Here is a 25,013-nt window from a genome sequence, read left to right as displayed (position 1 = left end):
ATAAAAATATTAATTCCAAATGGAACATTGTCATTTTACAGTACAACATTACACTGAAAAATCAAAACAGTCATTGAACAATAAGTGTCTATTACATCCCAGGCATTATGTATATCTTTACACTTACCAAATAGATATTAAATAATCTTCAGAAAAATGTGGAAGAATAGCTGCTTCAAGTTTGTACGCAGTTAGTCAAGCAGAAATTTGTAGAACCTTCTATTAAGATGAGAGGGATTTACACTTGGCATTTTCTTCCAATGAAATAATAAAGCCAGTGTGAAACCAGCTTGACATTTTATTTATAAAAAGTATTTAGGGCACTGATTCTCAAAGGTGGCTGAATATTGGAATCACCTAGAGAGTTTAAAAAATACTGAGGCCTATATGCCATCCCTTAAAATTTTGATTTAATCAGTATAAGGTAGGGCCTGAGCATGTATTATTTTAAAACTCTCCAGGTGATTCTATTATGCAACAATTTGAAAACACTAGCTTAGGAAATTGTTGCATAATTAAAAAGGTTAGTCTTCAGTTGAATGAATCCTCATGACTTGATTTCAGGGGGTGTATTGTTTTTTTAAGTATCTGGTAGGTATATCTCCCTTGATTAGGAAGCAAATACTTTAGGGAAGAGGTTTTCTGGTTTATTCGTCATTTTCTCTCCACATCTTGAAGAATGAAAGGCACATAGTAGTTGCTAAATAAATATCTTTTAAATGAATACGTGATTGCCTTATACTTCTTTCATATCTTTATATTCTAGTAGATTCATGAAGATAAGAATGCAAAAGATATTTATTGAAAAAATGAATGACTGAAGCAGTTAGGGTAAATGTTTAAGGCAAACCAAAGTCTTATAATATATATTCATATTTTACAAACACATACATATATAAATAGATAAAAAGTAGCAAAAGAACATATGAGTGCAATATTTAGCAGTTGAAAATTAATTCATTGAATTTTCAAATATTCTTCACATTCTTACACTTAGAAACAAAAGTAATCCTAAACAACTAGTTCTTTAAGCTAACATCCATAAGCACATGCAGATAAGTTGTTTTTTTATTTTTTTAAAGAATTACAGCTTAATCTTGAAGAGCAAATGTCATTTTTCAAAATTCAAGTAAATGAAACTTTAGCACACATTATGATAGCTTTTCCAGATAGTTGTATAAAAAACAAAAGATTATTTCTGATTAAAATATTTGGTATCACCTATTGTCACTTGCTCTCCATTGAGATTCACTAGTTTTTCAGCAGTTTCACATTGATAAAAACTATTTTGGCACTTCGTTACATAATGTTCTATTTAGAAAAACCTTATTGATAAAGAGACTTCCTTTTTAGTAGCTGAATTCTTAGATATGGCTTCACTTACCAAAGTTCCACAAGTATTACATAATTTTCAATTCAATTAGTATCTTAAACTACGAAACTTTGGTTTTCTTAAAATTAGCATTGGTTGCTTGATTGTAGGTTTGTCACCAAAAAGTGCTGCTTCACTTTCAGAGGTTGGAAATCTTTTCTGATATATCAAGGGATATTCCTTCTGAAACTTAAAAATGAGGTGAGGAATTAGAGGGTATTTAACATTATTATCTGAGCTGAAGCCACTGGTCAACATTTTATAAGGATTCAGTGCCTTTCTCAAAGATGTATTACAGAGATCAGTATCCTTTCACTTTATTCTTGCTTCTCCCTCCACTTTCTCACACATGAAAGGTACCCTGTAGTATTTCTTAGATTCCAGTTAGCATTAATATCTAGGATTCTCTTCTGCTGTTAATTCTCCTAAATTCCAGATGTTCTTCCTTCTCATTGGTAAAGCCTATGAAGGTCGCAAGGATCTAGTTAGTACATTTCATACTTCTTTGAGTGTCTCAGACCAGGAATTGGACTTGCCAGAATCATGTGGCTACAGGGTTTTGATGTAGAGCTAAAAATTCTAAATGGTAATGATGAGTCACTAAAAGTTACATATTATAGTCCTAAGTTTATAATTATTTTCCCAGGGTAATGCATGCTTTAAACATAAAACACTGGAAGTAAAGGAGAGTATCTGTTATTATGGTTATTATGAAAATTTCAGGACAGAGTAAAACCAGGCAGGTAGTCATACATAGCCTACATATATGATATTTAAAATTCAAAATATTAAAATGAGAAATTCGATTCTAAATGTCATTAAATAACAATCAGCAATAGCATATTAGAAAATATTTACGATTGAAACTTGTTCATTCCCTTACCTGTTTTAGTTTTTTCCTTTTCTCCTTCACAGGCAAACTCTTATTTTTAATAATATTCTCTAAAAGTTCTGCAACTGCAGCTTGAGAGGTAGAAACTTTTTGTTCATCAAACTCCTGAGCACTAATTTGTTTACAGTATGAATAAGTTGGCAAAGGAGCAATCACTCCATCTCCAGGATTTTTAATCTGTAATGAACAAAATAATACATACAGTCAAATCTATTAATTCTGGTCATGTTCCTATTTGGTAAAGGGTTCTTCTGATGGGTTTTAATACCTATTATTTTGCCACCAAACATTCAACACTTTAAGAAAACTGTATTATGCAGCAGAGTAGCAATAAGTCAGTAGGGTCTCAATCCCAGCCCTACAACCTACTAGCTTTATAACCATCAGAAAGTTATTTAAACTGGTCTTGGTCTGTCTCCTCACCTGTAAAATGTGAATGTACGTGAGATAATGTATATAAAATGCTTAGCACACAAGTATTAAATAAAGGTAGCTAACACCATTAGAACCAATAACCATGGATTTTATTCTTTTAACTACAAAACATTAACAAAGTGATATTTTAATTCATCTTAAAACATTAACGTTTTGAAATGGTAATAAAGGGTTCATCTACTATTTTTGAGATGTAAGAGCATGGGCAGGGCCCATAACATCTGTAGACAAGGTGATTAGGAACCAAGATGGCAGAGTAGAAGGACGTGCTCTAACTCCCTCTTGAGAGAACACGAGAATCACAACTAGCTGCTGGACAATCATTGACAGGAAGACACTGGAACTCACCAAAAAAGATACCCCACATCCAAAGAAAAAAGGAGAAGCCACAATGAGATGGTAGGAGGGGCAGAATCACAGTAAAAACAAATCCCATAACTGCTGGGTGGGTGACTCACAGACTGGAGAACACTTATACCACAGAAGTCCACCCACTGGAGTGAAGGTTCTGAGCCCCACGTCAGGTTCCCAACCTTGGGGTCTGGCAATGGGAGGAGGAACTCCTAGAGAATCAGACTTTGAAGGCTAGTGGGATTTGACTGCAGGACTTCGACAGGACTGGGGGAAACAGAGACTCCACTCTTGGAGGGCACACACAAAGTAGTGTGCACACTGGGACCCAGGGGAAGGAGCAGTGATCCCAGGGGAGACTGAACCAGACCTACCTGCTAGTGTTGGAGGGTCTCATGCAGAGGCGGGCGGTGGCTGTGGCTCACCCTGGGGACAAGGACACTGGCAGCAGAAGTTCTGGGAAGTACTCCTTGGTGCGAGCCCTCCCAGAGTCCACAATTAGCCCCACCAAAGAGCCCAGGTAGGCACCAGTGTTGGGTCTCCTCAGGCCAAACAACCAACAGGGAGGGAACCCAGCCCCACCCATCAGCAGTCAAGTGGATTAAAGTTTTACTGAGCTCTGCCCACCAGAGCAACAGTCAGCTCTACCCACCACCAGTCCTTCCCAATTGGAAGCTTGCACAAGCCTCTTAGATAGCCTCATCCACCAGAGGGTAGACAGCTGAAGCAAGAAGAACTACAATCTGGCAGCCTGTGGAACAAAAACCACATTCACAAAAACAGACAAGATGAAGAGGCAGACGGCTATGTACCAGACGAAGGAACAAGATAAACCCCAGAAAAACAACTAAATGAGGAGGAGATAGGCAAACTTCCAGAAAAGAATTCAGAATAATGGTAGTGAAGATGATCCAAGATCTCGGAAAAAGAATGGAGGAAAAAATGGAGAAGATGCAAGAAATGTTTAACAAAGACCTAGAAGAATTAAAGAACAAACAAACAGAGATGAACAATACAATAACTGAAATGAAAACTATACTAGAAGGAATCAATAGCAGAATAACTGAGGCAGAAGAATGGATAAGTGACCTGGAAGACAAAATGGTGGAATTCACTGATGCGGAACAGAATAAAGAAAAAAGAATGAAAAAAAAATGAAGACAGCCTAAGAGACCTCGGGGACAACATTAAATGCAACAACATTCGCATTATAGGGGTCCCAGAAGGAGAAGAGAGAGAGAAAGGACCCGAGAAAATACTTGAAGAGATCATAGTTGAAAACTTCCCTAACATGGGAAAGGAAATAGCCACCCAAGTCCAGGAAGCACAGAGAGTCCCATACAGGATAAACCCAAGGAGAAACACGTCGAGACACATAGTAATCAAACTGGCAAAAATTAAAGACAAAGAAAAATTACTGAAAGCAGCAAGGGAAAACTGACAAATAACATACAAGGGAACTCCCATAAGGTTAACAGCTGATTTCTCAAGAGAAACTACAAGCCAGAAGGGAGTAGCATGATATACTTAAAAGTGATGAAAGGGAAGAACCTACAACCAAGATTACTCTACCTGGTAATGATCTCATTCAGATTCGATGGAGAAATCAAAAGCTTTACAGACAAGCAAAAGCTAAGAGAATTCAGCACCACCAAACCAGCTCTACAACAAATGCTAAAGGAACTTCTCTAAGTGGGAAACACAAAAGAAAAGGACCTACAAAAACAAACCTCCCAAAGTTAAGAAAATGGTCATAGGAACATACATGTCGATAACTACCTTAAACGTGAATGGATTAAATGTTCCAACCAAAAGACACAGGCTTGCAGAATGGGTACAAAAACAAGACCCATCTATATGCTGTATACAAGAGACCCACTTCAGACCCAGGGACACGTTCAGACTGAAAGTGAGGGGATGGAAAAAGATATTCCATGCAAATGGAAATCAAAAGAAAGCTGGAGTAGCAATACTCATATCAGATAAAATAGACTTTAAAATAAAGATTATTGCAAGAGACAAGGAAGGACATTACATAATGATCAAGGGACCAATCCAAGAAGAAGATATAACAATTATAAATACATATGCACCCAACATAGGAGCACCTCAATACATAAGGCAACTGCTAACAGCTATAAAACAGGAAATCGACAGTAACACAATAATAGTGGGGGACTTAAACACCCCATTTACACCAATGGACAGATCATCCAAAATGAAAACAAATAAGGAAACAGAAGCTTTAAATGACACAATAGACCGGATATATTTAATTGATATTTATAAGCATTCCATCCAGAAACAGCAGATTACACTTTCTTCTCAAGTGCGCACGGAACATTCTCCAGGATAGATCACATCTTGGGTCACAAATCAGGGCACAGTAAATTTAAGAAAATTGAAATCATATCAAGCATCTTTTCTGATCACAACGCTATGAGATTACAAATAAATTACAGGGAAAAAAACGTAAAAAACACAAACATATGGAGGCTAAACACTACATTACTAAATAACCAAGAGATCACTGAAGAAATCAAAGAGGAAGTCAAAAAATACCTAGAGACAAATGACAATGAAAACATGACGATCCAAAACCTATGGGATGCAGCAAAAGTAGTTCTAAGAGGGAAGTTTATAGCTATACAAGCCTACCTCAAGAAACAAGAAAAATCTCAAACAATCTAACCTTACACCTAAAGGAACTAGAGAAAGAAGAACAAACAAAAGCCAAAGTTAGCAGAAGGAAAGAAATCATAAAGATCAGAGCAGAAATAAATGAAATAGAAAGAAAGAAAAAAATAGCAAGGATCAATAAAACTAAAAGCTGGTTCTTTGAGAAGATAAACAAAATTGATAAACCATTAGCCAGACTCCTCAAGAAAAAGAGAGAGAGGACTCAAATCAATAAAATTAGAAATGAAAAAGGAGAAGTTACGACAGACACTACAGAAATACAAAGCATCGTTAAGAAACTACTACAAGCAACTCTATGCCAATAAAATGGACAACCTGGAAGAAATGGACAAATTCTTAGATAGGTATAATCTTCCAAGACTGAAACAGGAAGAAATAGAAAATATGAACAGACCAATCACAAGTAATGAAATTGAAATTGTGATTAAAAATCTTCCAACAAACGAAAGTCCAGGACCGGATGGCTTCACAGGTGAATTCTATCAAACATTTAGAGAAGAGCTAATACCCATCCTTCTCAAACTCTTACAAAAAATTGCAGAGGAAGAAACACTCCCAAACTCATTCTATGAGGCCACCATCACCCGGATACCCAAACAAGACAAAGATACTACAAAAAAAGAAAATTACAGACCAATATCACTGATGAATATAGATGCAAAAATCCTCAACAAAATACTAGCAAATAGAATCCAACAGCACATTAAAAGGATCATACACCATGGTCAAGTGGGATTTATCCCAGGGATGCAAGGATTCTTCAATATACACAAATCAATCAATGTGATATACCATATTAACAAACTGAAGAATAAAAACCATATGATCATCTCAATAGATGCAGAAAAAGCTTTTGACAAAATTCAAAACCCATTTATGATAAAAACTCTCCAGAAAGTGGGCATAGAGGGAACCTACCTCAACATAATAAAGGCCATGTACAACAAACCCACAGCAAACACCATTCTCAATGGTGAAAAACTGAAAGCATTTCCTCTAAGATCAGGAACAAGACAAGGATGTCCACTCTCGCCACTATTATTCAACATAGTTTTGGAAGTTCTAGCCATGGCAATCAGAGAAGAAAAAGAAATAAAAGGAATACAGACTGGAAAAGAAGAAGTAAAACTGTCACTGTTTGCAGATGACATGATACTATACATAGAGAATCCTAAAGATGCCACCAGAAAACTACTAGAGCTAATCAATGAATTAGGTAAAGTTGCAGGATACAAAATTAATGCACAGAAATCTCTTGCATTCCTATACACTAATGATGAAAAATCTAAAAGAGAAATTAAGCAAACACTCCCATTTACCATTGCAACAAAAAGAATAAAATACCTAGGAATAAACCTACCTAGGGAGACAAAAGACCTATATGCAGAAAAGTATAATAAGACACTGATGAAAGAAATTAAAGATGATACCAACAGATGGAGAGATATACCATGTTCTTGGATTGGAAGAATCAATATTGTGAAAATGACTATACCACCCAAAGCAATCTACAGATTCAATGCAATCCCTATTAAATTACCAATGGCATTTTTTACAGAACTAGAACAAAAAATCTTAAAATTTGGTTGGAGACACAAAAGACCCCAAATAGCCAGAGCAGTCTTGAGGGAAAAAAACAGAGCTGGAGGAATCAGACTCCCTGACTTCAGACTATACTACAAAGCTACAGTAATCAAGACAATATGGTACTGGCACAAAAACAGAAATATAGGTCAATGGAACAGGGTAGAAAGCCCAGAGATAAACCCACGCACCTATGGTCAACTAATCTATGACAAAGGAGGCGAGGACATGCAATGGAGAAAAGACAATCTCTTCAATAAGTGGTGCTGGGAAAACTGGACAGCTACATGTAAAAGAATGAAATTAGAATACTCACTAACACCATACACAAAAATAAAGTCAAAATGGATTAGAGACCTAAATGTAAGACTGGATACTATCAAACTCTTAGAGGAAAACATAGGAAGAACACTTTTTGACATAAATCACAGGAAGATCTTTTTTGATCTACCTCCTACAGTAATGAAAATAAAAACAAAAATAAACAAATGGGACCTAATGAAACTTCAAAGCTTTTGCACAGGAAAGGAAACCATAAACAGGACGAAAAGACAACCCTTAGAATGGGCAAAAATATTTGCAAACGAATCAACGGAGAAAGGATTAATCTCCAAAGTATATAAACAGCTCATGCAGCTCTATATTAAAAAGAACAAACAACCCAATCCAAAAATGGGCAGAAGACCTAAACAGACATTTCTCCAAAGAAGAGATACAGATGGCCAAGAAGCACATGTAAAGCTGCTCAACATCACTAGTTATTAGAGAAATGCAAATCAAAACTACAATGAGGTATCACCTCACAACAGTTAGAATGGGCATCATCAGAAAATCTACAAAGAACAAGTGCTGGTGAAGGTGTGGAGAAAAGGGAACCCTCTTGCACTGTTTGTGGGAATGTAAATTGATACAGCCACTATGAAGAACAGTATGGAGGTTCCTTAGAAAGTTAAAAATTGAATTACCATATGATCCAGCAATGCCAATACTGGGCATATACCCAGAGAAAAGCATAATTCAAAAAGATACATGCACCCCAGTGTTCATTGCAGCACTATTTACAATAGCCAGGTCATGGAAGCAATGTAAATGCCCATTGACAGATGAATGGATAAAGAATATGTGGTACATATATACAATGGAACATTACTCAGCCATAAAAAGGAATGGAATTGGGCCATTTGTAGAGATGTGGATGGATCTAGAGACTGTCATACAGAGTGAAGTAAGTCAGAAAGAGAAAAACAAATATCGTATGTTAGCACATATATGTGGAACCTAGAAAAATGGTACAGATGAACCGGTTTTCAGGGAAGAAATTGAGACATGGATGTAGAGAACAAATGTATGGACACTAAGGGGGGAAAGCGGTGGGGGGGTGGAGTGGTGGTGTGATGAATTGGGCAATTGGGATTGATATGTATACACTGATGTGTATAAAATTGATGACCAATTAGGACCTGCTGTAGGAAAAAAAAAATATGTAGACAAGAGAAAGAATTGTAGGGGATAGTTATAATTACAGTAAGTCATGGCAATATTAGAATAGTATGTATAGGAAGAAATATGAATATGTGTGTTGGGCAGCTAAGGACTGAATATAGCAGACATCTGTTGTTTTTGGTTGCTTAGATTCCTTCTCTCCTTATAAAAGTTCTTCCCATTCTACTCCAACTATCCTTACCTTTCGTGAAGAACAGATTCTTCTCTAATCTATGTAGAGCCACTCAGAGAATGGGCCCTCTCTTCAACCCACTCACCCTCAACCACCTAAAGAATGTGCATTTAATCTAGATTTGGCCACTCTATGTATATACCATTAACTTTTCAAATTGGAGGTGAGGAATGGTTTTTTTTTGCCTTTGGATGGCAAATATAAGTCTATGACTCAAGAGCTTTAATCAGCCATATCCAATCATGTGAAGGAGCCATTTTTCAAATATAGGACCGAAATGGAAATAAGTGATGAAGGGATGGAAACAGTCCTATTGCTATTTGAATATCCATATTCTGTCTACATTCTTGACTTTTGGAGGTTATTTATGTGAGCTGATAAAGTCTCCCTTTCTGATTAGGCTAGTTTAAGATGAGTTTGCCACTTACAACTGACTAATGCAGAGAATTTTAAGACTTAGAATACATACATGGCCCTTTCTTAAGTAGTCAAGATGTTTCTCCACTGCAGTCTGTAGGTAAGAGGGTACTTGGAGAATTTCCTGTTGATGATCCATCAAGAAAGAAACTAATCGTGCAGCAAGAAGCTCATCAAGATCTACTTCTTCAGCACAGCGTAACACACACCGAGAGAAAGTATGTATCATCTAGAAACGTTAAAAGATGTGAATTTAAAAACTTAAGGTTTTATATAAATTAGAATACCAGTAATTTCTAGGTAGTATTATGCTAAAGGATTGAGATAAAGTGATAAGCAGACTTCAGCTTACAAAATGAGGACAATAACTTATTACATTAGAAAGAATAAAATGCCAATTTTTTTATAGTGCTTGTTAAGTATTTCCTTAATATAAATTCCAAATGATTACAGAAGGCCTAGCTTTTTCTTCAGTTTTGTCTCAATTTTATCACTAAACACCTAGGTTCCATTAATACCATACAAATATGGTGCTTAAAGACTGTTAGAGAACAGTGACTTATTAAATTAACCCCATAAAAGCACAGATTAGGAGAATATATAAACACAAGTGGTTACAAGGTTGGCATCATTTATCTTTTGAAACTGGAAAACAGTTTTTAATGCTATTCTATTAGTCTTTAAAAACAATTAGTACATTGTATTTTTCAATTCCATCATGACAATCTTCAAATCCTGGGGTAAATTTTGTGTTTCAAAACTAATTTACTCTCATTCATGTCCATATAACCCACCAAATATAAGACACACACATGTACACACGCACACATAAACACTCACACACCTCATTCTAAAATAATTTGAATATCAGAATTGTATTTTAAGTATTTTGCACATAATAGATGGTGAGCATATTTATTGAATTGAAATATTTTTGGTCTTATTCCTACATGCCTGGCAGGTTTTCCTATCTTCTTCCAATGCTCAGTCCTCAGCTTTTATTCTTTGTTTGCTCAGCTTTATGGAACTCATTTACTCCTATAGCCTCAACTACCACTTTTACAAAAAATATACTTTCTGCCCTAATATTTCTTCACCAGATTCATTTCCAACCTTCTGTCTGTAGGATAAATTTCACTTAGATATTCTATAACCTGAATCTCAAAAAGTGTAAAATCAAAATTACCTCCTTCTTACTCATATCTCTCTAAATATCTTTTCCTACAAACTTCCCTATGCTTTTTAATGATGCCACAGTTACTTAAGAATAATTCTTCCTCTTTATATTAGGTATGTCGTTTTATTAAAAAACTGTCCTTAATAAGTGGAAGAACGGAGCTTAGCTACAGATTCCTTGCTACAAGAACAATCTGTAAATTGAAGCTGTGCTCTGAGGAAGTGGCAGCTCTTTATAGAAAGACAGAGAGAGAGAGAGAGAGAGAGGAAGAGAGAGATAAAGAGAGTGAGGGAAAGAGATATTAGAGATACTATTTCAAGAGTTCATTTCCAGTCAACATCTGCATATAAATGCCTTGTTTCCCTCATCTTCATATGGAGCCTAAGACTGCTTCACAGTACCTCTCCCAACTTCCTGCCCACAATGACAAGCTATCCTAATTCACATAACACATCAAATACAATTTTCCCACTACTACAATATCTGAAACACTTTGACTTACTACACATGAATTTCCCATTAATTCTTTATTTCACAGGGTTATAGTGCCCTTTGGCTTTCAACAGTGCCTACATCTCCTCTTCCTTCCCCACCAAACAGAATTGGCTCTAGGCAATATAATATGGTCTGACAGTTAACCACTATGAAGTGATACAGCGTGAGTGGATAGGCAAAGTCCTTAGGTAAAGATCAAGATGTGAAAGTATAAAAGACTGGGCACAAAGGATTAATGCACCAGTATTCTGCTGCTAGGAAAGGTTAGACTTTCAAAAGCCTTTTTTTAACTCAAGAATCTAGGATTTCAAGACCATGACATCACTTGAGTAGTATGCTTAGATGGTTTGGTCTTCTTTCTTTCTTTTTTTTTTCGGGGGGGGGTGCGGTGCAGTTTATGAACTGGACTTATTCTTTCCTTAAGAAATCAACTTACCAGTGACCTTGTACCCATTGCATCATGAAGTTGGGGCATATCAACATTTTGACTCATTCGCGAAATCATGCGCATTAAAAGTTGAAGCCGTCTACGATTTGGTGGGGGAAGTAACAAACAACACAACTGTAGTGCATCAATGGCAACCCTCTCTAAATGAGGTTGTAGCAAACCTAGAAGGCAAATTACCCCCCAGAAAAAAATCATCAATGACACTAGCTGCTTTCATACTACCAGCATATAGTTATATAAAGAAGGCAAAATAATATTTTAATATTTCGTTTGACTATTCCCAGAAATTTCCACATTCTTCAAAAGCATGGTAAGATACTCATTATTTTCTTCATAACCCATTGGATTATGAAGGATTGAAAATCCTTCACTTATTACAAATAAAGTGACTCAGAATAAGTGCAATTTAAGGGAAAGAAAAGGAGTGCTTTAGGTAAGTAGAATAAATCTTGGTTATGCCATGACAAGTCTTTTACAATATGAAACTTTCCTTCTGGAGGGAAAAAGTAAAGCAATTTCAGAGAAGAAAAGCCAGGTAAGTGAAACAGGGTTAGTAAACACTAAAAGTTAACATTACATGCGTTGAAAGCATCAACCTTACTTTGTGTGCCAGTCAACATAGAGGAAGCTGGAGGTAAAGAGTTTTCTGAAAGTTCTATTGTACTTTTGCAGAGTCTTTTATTGACTGTGGTACTAGACTCTCCGAGTTCACCTTCCATAGCTGTTTGCACACTTGTGCTGCCTTGTCCAAGATTTGGTTTCATGATAATTTCAGCCACTGGCATATTAATATAACTATTCCTTCTTGTACTACTTCTTAAAAGTAAACTCTGAGATCTACAAAGCTGTTTTGACTTGCACTTTCCATTACATAACTCCTCTTGGTCTTGAACGGTCAAAGTAGAGGTTCTTTTAAAACCAACACAGAGTGGTTTTTGAATACTTTCCTCTGAATGAAGATGCATTAGGGATTCCTGTTTGGTCTCAGACTCTAAAAATTGTTTATTATTTTGTCCTTTTATGTTCAGAACAGATTGATGGAAGACACTGGAGACCTCTTTACTTGAACTCCCTGGTAAATCTATAATTCCTTCTAATGAATAGCACCTTGGTTTGATGCTAGAGGATAGAACATGCATACTACTTAAGCCTATTAAATTATGACAACTTCCTCCCATTATGTCATTAACACTGGCTCTTCTGTTTTTTAAATTAACTAGCTGCATTTTCTTAGCATAGTTTTCTTGAAATCCTTGATCACTTATCTGTAGTCTCTCAGTAGTATCTGATTCTTCTTTGTTTTTGTCTTTATGAAGCAGACTGAGAAGAAGACACTCAGTTGATTTGAAGGAATTCAGACTGTTTAAGTGAAGGATTTTTGAAGACTGTGGATCATCTTGGATTTTATGTATCCCACTGGGTCTATCTGAAACTGTGACGTAGCCACAAACAACTACCAGGAAATGAAACAAAAATTAAGATGCAACTGTATGACAGTGGACAAAAATAAAACAAAAACAAGAGTAACGTTAAAAAAACAAAGCATCACTATAGTACATATTGTTAGTATAGTACAAATAGCAGTTGCTTAATTCAGAAGCCACTTAAATAGGACACATGCAACATTCAGTTACAAAGTGCAAGACTCGAGGTTTTCCAACTTGTGATGAAAATAACTTTAAAATTTATTTCAACAATCTAATTAAATGGATTCAGTCAAATACATGAAAAAATATCTACTTTCAGTCTACAAGTATTAGAAAATTCTTAATTATAAGACAACTGTAGTTTAATAAAACATATATATCATTTTTGTTTCTGGTACCTGGTATAGAACTCCTAAACCCCATGGAATTTCCAGTGACAAGAGTCTTTTGTTATTCACAATGAGCCTATTAGAGCTAGCCTCAGTTTATGCTAATGAGGTGACTTAGGCTTAGCCCTTCTTGGAAGGTTGGAACTTTTAGCCTTACCTCAGACCTCCCTGGAGGGGGTGGTGGGGTAGTGGTGGTTGGTGGAGGTCAGACTTAGTCAACAATGAGCAATGATTTAATCAACCATGCCTATGTAATGAAACCTCAGTTAAAACTCTGAAACAAAACAGCTATGGGAGCTTACCAGTTGGTGAATACATGGACACGCTTGTGGGGGATGACATTCCTGGAGAGAACATAGAAGCTCTGCACAACCCTTACCCCCATTCCTTGCCCTATATATCTCTTCCATTTGGCTGTTCCTGACTTGTATCCTTTATAATAAACTGGTAATCATTAAGTAAAGCACTTTCCAGAGTTCTGTGAGCCGTTACAGTGAATTATTAAACTTCAGGGGGTTGTGGGAACCCCTAACTTGGTAGTTAGCCAGGCAGAAATGTCAGTAAACCTGAGGACCTCATTTGCAGCTGGTGAATGAAGTGAGGGCAGCGTTGTGGAACTGAGCCCTTGATCTCTGGGGTCTGAGCTAGCACTGGGTAGTTAGTATCAGAGCTGAAAGACTTTGTCCTCAACTTTTTGGGGTCTGGGTTAACGCTGGGTAGTTAGTGTCAGAAATGAACTGAATTGTAAGACACCCTATTGGTGTAGAGAATTGGTGTTGGAATGGTATATTTGAATTACTGGAAAACAACATAACAACAACCAGAGTATTCCTGAAGTTTAAAATAATTTATAGCCTGCCACCTTCATGTTTACCTATACTTTTAGATCTTTTAAATTATGGGGGACTTGGAAACTAATAAAATACATTTAAATAATAAATAAAAATCTATACATACCCAAAATGTTCACAAATAATTCATAATATTCAAAGGTAAGTAGAGGTTCAGGGAGATCTAGAAAATAATCTGCAATTGTTCTGAATACATCTCGTTCAAATCCAACATAAGTTGGATTATTCATATCATTACTTCTTGGCCCTAAGTAGAGGCAAAAAATAAAAAAAAAAGATGAAATATAATTTATTTTAAATATAGTTTTTAAAGATACTTATAAAAAGCATAAAACATATACTTATTTCATGAAGGAGTTATGTTTAACAAATTGTCACAATTTAAAAATTTAAAGGGTTGTGCATATCTCATTCCTTCTCACCATCTTTTCATTAGAAATCACTGCAACTATTAGCATTTTGTTTAATTTTAATATTTATATGACTGAAAAATTGTATATAAAGCAAAATTTGAAATATATTTTAAAAGCATCAGGACAGCTTATTTTAATGGGATTTTATCACAATTCATTTTATAAAGCAAAGATTATTTGGATTATGCAAATAATTCTTTCAAATTGTCTTTTGTAAATTTACATTTTTGTGAGTAAATTTTGCCTGACGTGAAGCATATACCCTGAATGAGTTTAAATAATATCTTTACATCGCTGTTCCATTAGCTTAACATTATTGAAATAATCATGTCTACTCATTAGTATTTTCCTCAGAAATAAATTCTGATCTTATGTTACAGGTGAGGAAACTGAAGCTCAGAGCAACTTGCTCAAGGTAAAAGAGGTTTGGTGGCAAAGCTAAAATTAGAATCTAGAGCAGTATAAAGCGAGAGCAAGTCACAGGATCTTGAGGTTTAATAGCATTTAAAGTGTGGTCCATGGACTACATAATCAGAATCATCCAGTGTACATATTAAAAGTATATATAATCTCCTCTAAACAGTCCAGAATCTATCAGAATTCCTATGGAGCTAGGAATTACTGATCTAGAAATGTTTGCTTCTGGTTCACTAATTAAGTAGTTTCCTAACACGGAGCTGGGCATCTTGCTGTAAGAATCTTCTGAGACATGATTTAAAAAAAAAAAAAAAAAAATCCTGACATACTGAATCGACTGAATCTGAATATTTGCTGAGTTTCTCTAGCGACTGTGATATGCACTCAGATTTGAGAGTTACTATGTTATCTTTCAAGTTAACACACATATACACACTTAATAGCTTAAAGGCTAATAAGGATTTTATGTGGAACAAATAGACAATTTTTCTGAGGAGGATATAAGAAATATTCTTAATATGTAGAATAAAAAAATTGATAATCATTAAAAGTTTCTAAGATAGAAAATACTTTACTGGAATTAAAAACACAGAATTTACAGTTAGAGAATCTAGGTTTGAATACATAGCTCCTTATGTATCAGAAAAAAAGATTTTCTAAGCCTTAGTTTTCTCTTCTAGAAAAAAAATTATGAATAGTATACTGATCTTTGATTCCTGTATGTCACAGGATTACAGTGGGGGATTAAATAACAAACAAGTTAAGTAAAAGTCTTAATATTGCCTCTGGCTAGACATATTGTTGTTAAACTGGAATTTAGTAAGCTATATCTTGGTATCATTTATGTGTAATGTGGACTGAGAAGAAAAAGAAACAAATCCCTAAAGATGGGGCATCAGAGAAATCCCTGGAAGTATGCTATCTGAGTTGCTAATCATGAGCCAAGGTATGAGAGAGAAGGACAGTTACGTAGCGAGAAGGTAGAAAGAGAATCTCAGAACTCTTTAGCTTCTGATCAAGATCTTTATCTTGAATTGATAACTTTTTTCTATAACTAATATTATTTACTTATTGCTAGTTATCCTGTTATTTTGTCATATTGACACCCAGTGGACAACAAGGGAATATATACTTATCCTGAACATTAATAAAATACTAATTTTATAAAAACTAGAAAAATACTTTTGTAACAAAATTATTAAAATATAATTTAACTTTTGATGATTTAGAAGCATACACCTCTGCATATTTTAAAAACTGATTTTCGAGAGCAATTAGGGTTTTGTACTAGAACTAGGGTCTTAAATTATAAAACTCACTTATCACTGATCACTATGGAAAAAACTTGAAGAATGAAATGCTAAAAAATGATCTGATTAATGACAGACCATTTTTTTTCATAAACATAAAAGTCCCATTAATATATCCTATGGAGTAGAAGCATGTCATGAAACACCAAATGTTGAAGCCGTGTACAATGGCAAGGGGACTGAAGTGGGTTTTATAAGACTTCATTTCTGACGGAAACTTTCAACTTACCAGCTGCATTACTTAGAAGTTGCTATTTGAACTCTCTGGACTCACTAAAGCAATTGATGTAGATTATACCTAAAAATCCTCTGAGATCCTCTAGCCTATGATTTTATGATTTATGAGAACTGAGTCATAAATGACGGGCTTGGATTATAAAATCACTATCTGCATAGAAAAAGTTAAGGGCTCTATAACACACTCCACATGCAAAGAAGTGTAATCAGTTCTACTAGATATTCATTTAAACATCAACAGAAAGAATATAATTTAATTTTATCAGGACTTTATAAATTATTAAAAATAATTCCTTGCTTCTTATTAAATATTTTATCAATATAATACACACACACACACACACACACACACACAGTTTGTTTAACTTACAATTTGCTAGGCACTTCATGGCAGATAATACCCAGTGAGGAAGGTCATCTACACAAAAAATTAATAGTGTTCAATCATACAGTTATGATGATAGTATATTTAAAACTTAACACTTATTATATTATATAATTATACATACATGTGTGTATATACACACACACACACACACACACACACACGTATGTGTACCAGCAGGATTAAAAATGATTACATATTTAATAAGACATAGGGCCAAGACAGTATTTTACAATACAAGTTTAAAAAGTTAGCTATGCTATTTGAATATTACTGATTTGAGTGAGACCTATGATTGAAACAAGCTATATTTGAATATTAAGGTACTTTCGCAGTGAGGCTTGCTTAAAATCTTTCAATTGCCACTATGTGAAACATGACACATAAGTGTAGCATTTTTTTGACACAAACACAAAAACCACACATACATTTGACTTGAAAAGTTAATAGTTATAAAGAATAGAAAGCTTAGATGGAGAGCATATAATCAAGTTATTTTAGGTAATGAAAGATACAACTGGTCCAAAGCTACAAGCATACACAACATAGTTCTTAAGTTTTAACATTTACTTTTTTGCTCCTACAATTAAACCCTCAAAGTTCTTGCCCACAAAAAGAAACTCAAAGTAATGCATGTCAATTAATTCTACAGACAGCAATTGATTATAAAAAAATGAGCCAACATTTTCAGTAAATTTATTAATACATTTCCTATAAGCTTTCCAATACATCTGGCTTAAATTATTTCCCCAATTTTCCTATCTTATATCTGAAATCAATATATTATATAAACACATATATAATACAAAGCCAGATTTCTTTAGAATACTGTTCATGAGAGTTTTGACTTATTTTATAGGGTGTTACTTTGGTTTTGTATGTATGTCTTGACCCCTTTAAATTTGTATATAACTTCTCATGTAAGCTCCAGGAAGGCATGGACCATTTCTCTCTTGCTCATCACTAATCTTTAGCATAGTGCCTGGCACATTGTAGGTCCTCAATAAAATGTGATTAATCAATAGTTTTAATTATATTTGCATATCTTTTGGATGCTTAACCCTGTCATTAAAAAAAAATCATTCAGGAATCCACCTTAAGAGCTAAAATAAGTGTGAATAATATTCATTTAAAAATTAGCCCACTATGATTACTAAAGCGCCTCTGATAAATCAGTAGTCTCCCTGACGTTCTCTCAACTGAAGTATTCTACTTTCTACATTTTGGTCTCTCTTTATCCCCACAATAGCTGCAACCTTTGTTAGCATGTTTAAAATGATTCCAACTTCTTTTATTGATACCAACCTGATTTGTCTTGCAGTATAACTACTCCGTGCTTACTTGTATTGGTCATGTTGTACATTATACATTGAGGAATTACTTGCTTGGGATTTATGACTTCTTCTAGGGATGACACACCTAAAATTGTTTGCAGGCTAAATAGGAGAAAGAATACAAACTGTTTTTCCTCCATAAAATAAGTGGAATAGAATACAAATATGAAAGAGTTTGAATGGAAAACAAACAAAGCTTTTGGAATATTTTTCTTAAATCAACCTCTAAGACTTATATTAGTATTTACTTTAAAATATCTTAATAACCGTTGCAGGATTCCAATATAGACCCCAAACTAGAGCTACAACTTTGAGTCAAAGAAAAAGCAAATTATATTGAAAACATTCTACTTCTATTGTACCAGAACTATCGCAAGAATATTTATTAAGAAACACATATACAGGTTAAATTCTAAGCTTTGCGAATTAATTTGTTCTTCCTCAACTGCATATCTTGATGAAAATATCAAATTAACATTCTAAACACCTCAGGAACTTGCTTATAGCTTAGTTATAGCTTACTAGATCAGAATAACATATCTCCAAGCTTCTTCAACATCTTTCTGGCTTATTTCTCTATTATCAATGGAGTTTTCTTGATGTTCATTGATTATTTCACAGTTCATTTTCTCTGCATTTTCCTGAAAAAAGAATTACTTTGGTTTAATATGGTATGCTCACATTTTGGAGATAATGAACTGACACCACTTCTAATATTTAGTAATTCTATTAGTATCAGCCCATTGTGGAGCTGTAAGGTGTCACTTGAAGAAATAATGCAATATATTGTAATAGAGCTTTCGGTTTTGCAGCTTCCTCCACCACCCTCAAATTAATTTAAAACAAAACATGCTTAAATTATACAAATACTATTTCAAGTACGTCCCACTACCATTTTTATTTTCGTTTCTGTGAGTTCCAAACAAATTTACACATACATTTTTAGAATATAATATAGTTAAGAGATTCCAAGTATTGGCTTCAAATATTAATCATTCACTTTTAATGATTCTATTATTAAGCACATAGTAATTATATTTAAACTAGTAAAGGATGTTTTACCTGAGAGAAATGTAATCCATGCTTTTTAGGAGTTCTCCGAGATAAGTTTCGTAATTTAAAAATACTATCTTTATCTTTGGAAAAGTTCTCTATTCTGTATTTTCTCAATTCTGGATGCCTTCGTGGAAGAGTTTTAAGTGGAGAATTTGCAGGAAATCTGGTTTAAGAATAATATGCAATTAAATAATGTGAGATCATAAACAAACTTTTAGTGCCATTTATCTTAAAAATAACTTAAAAAAACTGGATTTATTTACATTATCAAGGAATGAATCTTCTACATAAATTAATTTTCCCATTAAACCTTTAAAAGAATTTTAATAGTTTCCTGCTTTCTTTAGTAAACTGTATGTATTTCAAAGATACAAAAAAGTACAGAAAATAATATAAAATAACATCCACATAGGTAACCATCAACCAATGCAACTATTAACATTTTACCAAGACTTCATTATCTTTTTAAATTTTTTTAAATTAAAAAAAATTTTTAATTTATTATTATTTTTAAAATTTAATTAATTAATTAATGGCTACGTTGGGTCTTCATTGCTGCGCGTGGGCTTTCTCTAGTTGTGGCGAGTGGAGGCTACTCTTCATTGGGGTGCGCAGACTTCTCATTGCAGTGGCTTCTCTTGTTGTAGAGTACGGGCTCTAGGCACGTGGGCTTTAGTAGTTGCAGCGTGTGGGCTCAGTGGTTGTGGCTTGCAGGCTCTAGAGCGCAGGCTCAGTAGTTGTGGCACACAGGCTTAGTTGCTCCGCGGCATGTGGGATCTTCCTGGACCAGGGCTCGAACCTGTGTCCCCTGCACTGGCAGGTGGATTCTTAACCACTGCACCACCAGGGAAGCCCCATTATCTTTTTTATTAATGAAAGAAATTCTTTGCTAATTCTATTTCTCTCTTCCTAAGGGAAATCATTAACCTATAGTTAGTGTATTTCCTTCTTGTTCATGTTTTCATACTTTAAATAAATATACATAAACAATATCTCTATGGTATCTTTTAACATACATCAAGTTTATGCATAAGTTTTTAGTCACCTCAGAAGTTTTTTTCTTATTCCTCTGTCCTAAAAATAGTTTCTTATATTCTTTCAGAAGAGTTTTATTTTCATATTTAGGTATTTAATTTATGTATAACTCACACCAAGTTTCTTTATATGTAAGGGTTTATATTCTCAGCACTTAATGGTCTTAATTTAAATTTAATTAAGCCCAGATAATCAGGTAAGGCAATTCTCTTCCTCAAAATTGACTTGGACCTTTACATTATCAAATGAACTCTAAAATCTGCTTGTTAAATCCTACAAAAAATTATGTAGGGGTTTTGAATGAAGATGCACTGAATTTATACATCAATTTGGGAAGAAGTGACTTATTTTTATGACACTAAGTCTTTTCATTCATGAACAGAATATCCTTCTCCACTTATTATTTTAAATACAATTTGATAATTTTCTCCAGTAAGGTCTTACACATTTTTGTTATACTTTATTTTTAACTACGTCATAGTTTTGTTACCACTATAAAAGCACTAGAGGTAGAGAGACTAGTTGAAGAGTTATGCAGAATTCCAGGTAAGAGAGAATAGTAGTCTCACGAAAAGAACATTCATTAAGAGAAGTAGACAGATCAGAGAATACTGAGGCAGCATGATAGACATGGTTTGATAATTACATCATATTTAAAGGGGAGAAGGGAAAGAATGAAGGTAACTACAGGGAAGACTGTGCCATTCATTCAGATATGGATATAAGAGGTCAGAATTTAGGTTAAGAGATGTTAGTGATTTTCCATATACTATATTTGAAGTGCCTGTTTAATAGGCAAAAGTGGGCCTAAAGCTCAGGAGAGGTATTTGGGTTGCAGGTTTGAAAATCATAAGAAAAGTAAGTGGAGACATGGTATGAGATTGCCCAGGGAGAGAGGTGAAGGGTAGACAAGCCTAGGACCTTGAGGACAGTAAAAGCTAAAGGATGAGCAGCAGCATAGGAACTCAAAAGGTGACTGATGAGTAGTAGAGAGAGGAAAGATTTGTAGGGTGTTATACAAGATATTCATATGCTTGTTATTGCAGTTTACTTGTATGACATATCATCTTTGACACATAGGCAAGAATCAATTTCTACATTTCATTTGAAAAGTACTAATTTTGCAGAGTAAAAAAACATGGGGGGCTTTCCTGGTGGCGCAGTGGTTGAGAGTCCGCCTGCCGATGCAGGGAACACGGGTTTGTGCCCCGATCCGGGAAGATCCCACATGCTACGGAGCGGCTGGGCCCGTGAGCCATGGCCGCTGAGCCTGCGCGTCCGGAGCCTGTGCTCCGCAACGGGAGAGGCCACAACGGTGAGAGGCCCGCGTACCGCAAAAAACAAAACAAAACAAAACAAAAAAAACCCACAAAAAAACACATGGGTATTAGAATTCAAAGACCTAATTTAAGGGATATATAATCAAGAACTCCGGGTACGAGAGAGAAAAATCAATTATGCTGGCCTGAGGGAGTCAGAAAGGCCCCACAGATGCTACAATACAGCTGACATGAGAAGAAACGTGTTTACTAATCTGATGAATGTGCACATGAACATATTTCAGACCAAGGGAATAAAATTTGTTGACGCATAGTCTCAGGCTCTTCACCTGTAAGAAGGAGTTAATATTTTCCTTGCTGAGCTATTCTAGGGATTAAACAAAGAAAACATGTAACTCATAAAGTAGGGCTTCTGGTATATGATAAATTCTTAATAAATAATCTCTTCAACCTGTGGTATATTTCTTTTGTTAGTTATTATATAAAGTTTGCTATTATTTATTTCATCACATGTGTTCTTAGATTATATAGATTACATATCACTTGAAGGTAAGGACCTGTGAGAACTTGTCATGTAATTCTTAAATCTGTGAAACTAAAGGTTGATAATGTTCTGTCCTTGACATATTACAGAGCTTTCAGAATATGTAAAAGTGACACTATCTCATTCTTTCCTCCCAACTCCTTATTTTATTATAATTTTTAATTGTGCAGCAATAACCTTTAACTAACTTTAACTTTTAAATGGTTTTAATTGGACTAAGAGCAGTAAGTTTTCTGCAGAAAATATTACTTCCCCTGAAGAGGCTGCTGTTCTAGTAAAAGTATTAGAAGTGGAGTGAAACTTCATTGTTAAGTAATTCAGTTTTGCAGTTATTTCTTTGTTTAGTACCTGAATAGCTGACTGTTGTCATCAAGATTTTCTGATCCCCATTTGCCTTTGATATCTTCAATGACATGGTTCTTCAGAAATTTTCTCAATAGCTGGATAGTCTGTTGCCTTGTAACCTCAGGACCAAAATTGCTATTATTTCTTAATAGGTCATAAAGCCAGTCTACTGCTTCTCCTGCTGTAAAACAATTGCCATATTTTTTAAAGTGTTGCCTGTGTTTCCTTAGAGGCATTCCCGCTCGAAAAGATGTGGTAACTTCATTCCACTGCAAATAGAAAGGAAAAAAATTTTTTTTAATTAGACAAAGAAAATTCTCTCATTCGCATCTTGTTAAATCATTAAAATTCATGAAGAAATCACTTGTCTTATTTGTGCTAAAGAAAATTTTACATCCCATACTGATTTCTTTTTATTAATTCTAGTATTGTAATAATATTTTTATGTAATAGTTTTGGACTACAAGCACTTCACTGGCTGGTTGGCTTACTTAGGAAACCTAGGAATAAAGGAGAACTACAATGAACCTGCCTTTAGTCCTCAACAGAGAAAGCATTTATTCCTGTTTCTTCCTGTTTCTTTAACCTCAACTAATATTAATAATATGATAGTAGCATTTGTGTCAGACACTATGCATTACACTCATTATTTCACTTTAATTCTCACAATTCTATGAACAGGTACTATTACTATCCCATTTTCAGATAAGGAATATGAAGCACAGAGATATTTAATAATTTGACAAAGGTCACACAGCTAAAACCCAGGCATTGGATTGACTCTAGAACCTGTACTCATAACTAACTATGCAGGCCAAACAAAACTCTTTGCAGGCAATAGTTTTATTGGTAAAATACCTTTAGTATTAAAGTATTAATATACCTTTAGTATATTTACTAGTGAAGATCCCAATAATTTACATAGAACATATGCGGTAAGTTAAGTTTTAAGTCTACTGTTTGTTTAATGACGCTGTGATATATCTACATTTTCAAAAGATACACTTTCCAAAACTGTTTTCAAATTACCCAAACTTTTGGGTTCGTGGCAGGTCTACGGGGAGTGGTATAGAATAAACATATAACTTTTTAATTAAAAAATCTTACATTAGAGGTTAAGAAATCTGATTTGTAACCCCAACTATGCTACTACTCGCTATGCTACCACTTATCTAACCTATGTGGTCCCAACATCACAACACAGAATTTAAGGGCTGAAAACACAATAACTGTATTCTTTTCTTTCCACATTTCCACATTTCATATATTATTTGAGAAACTTATATTGAGCTGCAATTTATCCAGAGAATAAGTTGTTTGTTATTCTACAGATCACAGCACACTTTCACATACAGTATGTCTACTCTAGGACATCTTTTAGCCTGGGCATGTATCATTAGCTCTAGTTTACCAAGGTGGAAACTGACGCTCACAGAAGTGACTGTCCTAATGTCACATAACCAGTGGCACAGTATCCTCTTGGATTGCTGATCCAAATACACAAGCCACTCTATGCAAGTACAAATCCAGTGACTACCAACAGTGGTTCCTGATGGGTATTTAAAACATTCTTAGTTATGAAATAGCTGTTACTGAGTGGCATTCAGTCGGTACATCCTGCATTAAATTCTACAGGACCGGCTAAACGAAGCTGTCACAAACAATCGGGCTTGCCCCCAGTCTGACCCTACAAAGCACTGGAACTCAAAACTCTTCTCGAATCCTTATGCGGGTAGAAAATCAGGCGTGCGGAGCGGCTAAACTCAGAATATTCCAAGACATTTCAGAGGACGCCGACAGCAGCAAGAACAGGGGTAGCTTCAGAAGCTGATTCCGATGCGCCCACCCGGGGTGCCCGGAGCAAAGGAGGGGAACAGGCGTGTCCTGCAAGGGTCCGCGATATCCGTGAACTCCCCTCATTCTCCTCTTCAGCCACCCAAGAGGTTCTGGGACCTATCCCTCCGCCCGAGGGAAAGCTACAAACGTTCCACGTAAAAGCAGCCATCACCCCGGCTGGCCAGTCTCGTTCACGCGCGGTCTTACCAGCCTGGTGGCCCGATAAGGCCCGGGAGGCACACCCTGATTTTCCATTCCGCCCACTGGGCCCGAAGGTCTGTCAGCGCCCGGTGCCCGGCATGGCGGCGCAAGGCGACACTCAGACCCCGAGAAGCCGGCGGCAGCGCAGCCTCCCACAACCGTCGGCCCCGCCATCGATTTGAATACCTCAGAGGGCTGCGCTGATTGGCTGCGCCGTTGGGCCACGTGACGCGCCGCCCTGACCCCGCCGCCGTCGGCGTGGGCTGTGGACTCTTAAGGCTTTCGCGCGGGGCTGTGGGGCTTGCGCCGGCTGGTCTACTCCCGGGCGGGGCCGACGAGACAGGCGCCCGGCCTAACCTGGCTTCCCTGTAGCTGCTTCTCCCTCTTGCGGTCGTTGGCGAGGCGGA

At 35.6% G+C, this 25,013-nt stretch overlaps 1 protein-coding gene and 1 long non-coding RNA gene across 3 annotated transcripts in view; one reads left to right on the top strand and one right to left on the bottom strand.

The window, feature by feature from the left end:
- LOC132514697 (uncharacterized) overlaps window positions 1-14,072 on the top strand; it is a 30,073-nt gene extending 16,001 nt beyond the window's left edge. The window contains exons 2-4 of the long non-coding RNA XR_009538900.1: window positions 9,520-9,644; window positions 12,575-12,621; window positions 12,863-14,072. This is a non-coding gene — a long non-coding RNA (uncharacterized LOC132514697). The remainder of the gene's footprint in view (window positions 1-9,519; window positions 9,645-12,574; window positions 12,622-12,862) is intronic.
- On the bottom strand, window positions 1,109-24,780 carry DEPDC1 (DEP domain containing 1). Of its 2 annotated transcripts, XM_060139769.1 has the most exons (12): window positions 24,613-24,780; window positions 22,573-22,838; window positions 19,372-19,528; window positions 18,832-18,950; window positions 18,281-18,411; window positions 16,961-17,008; window positions 14,320-14,460; window positions 12,148-12,999; window positions 11,535-11,707; window positions 9,479-9,655; window positions 2,256-2,441; window positions 1,109-1,561 (listed from the first exon to the last, which is right to left on the bottom strand). In XM_060139769.1, exons 1-12 carry the CDS (start codon window positions 24,778-24,780, stop codon window positions 1,421-1,423), a joined length of 2,559 nt encoding a protein of 852 aa, XP_059995752.1. In that variant the 3' UTR covers window positions 1,109-1,420. The 2 variants fall into 2 exon arrangements, with proteins under 2 accessions (XP_059995752.1, XP_059995750.1); XM_060139767.1 differs by lacking the exon at window positions 12,148-12,999 and having other exon boundaries at window positions 24,613-24,767.
- Window positions 24,781-25,013: the final 233 nt, after the last annotated feature.

The sequence above is a fragment of the Lagenorhynchus albirostris genome, chromosome 2 (genome assembly GCF_949774975.1).
Source record: "Lagenorhynchus albirostris chromosome 2, mLagAlb1.1, whole genome shotgun sequence".
Taxonomy (NCBI): Eukaryota; Metazoa; Chordata; class Mammalia; order Artiodactyla; family Delphinidae; genus Lagenorhynchus; species Lagenorhynchus albirostris.
Note: the sequence above shows the minus strand (reverse complement) of the source record. Positions and strands in the feature narration are given on the sequence as shown.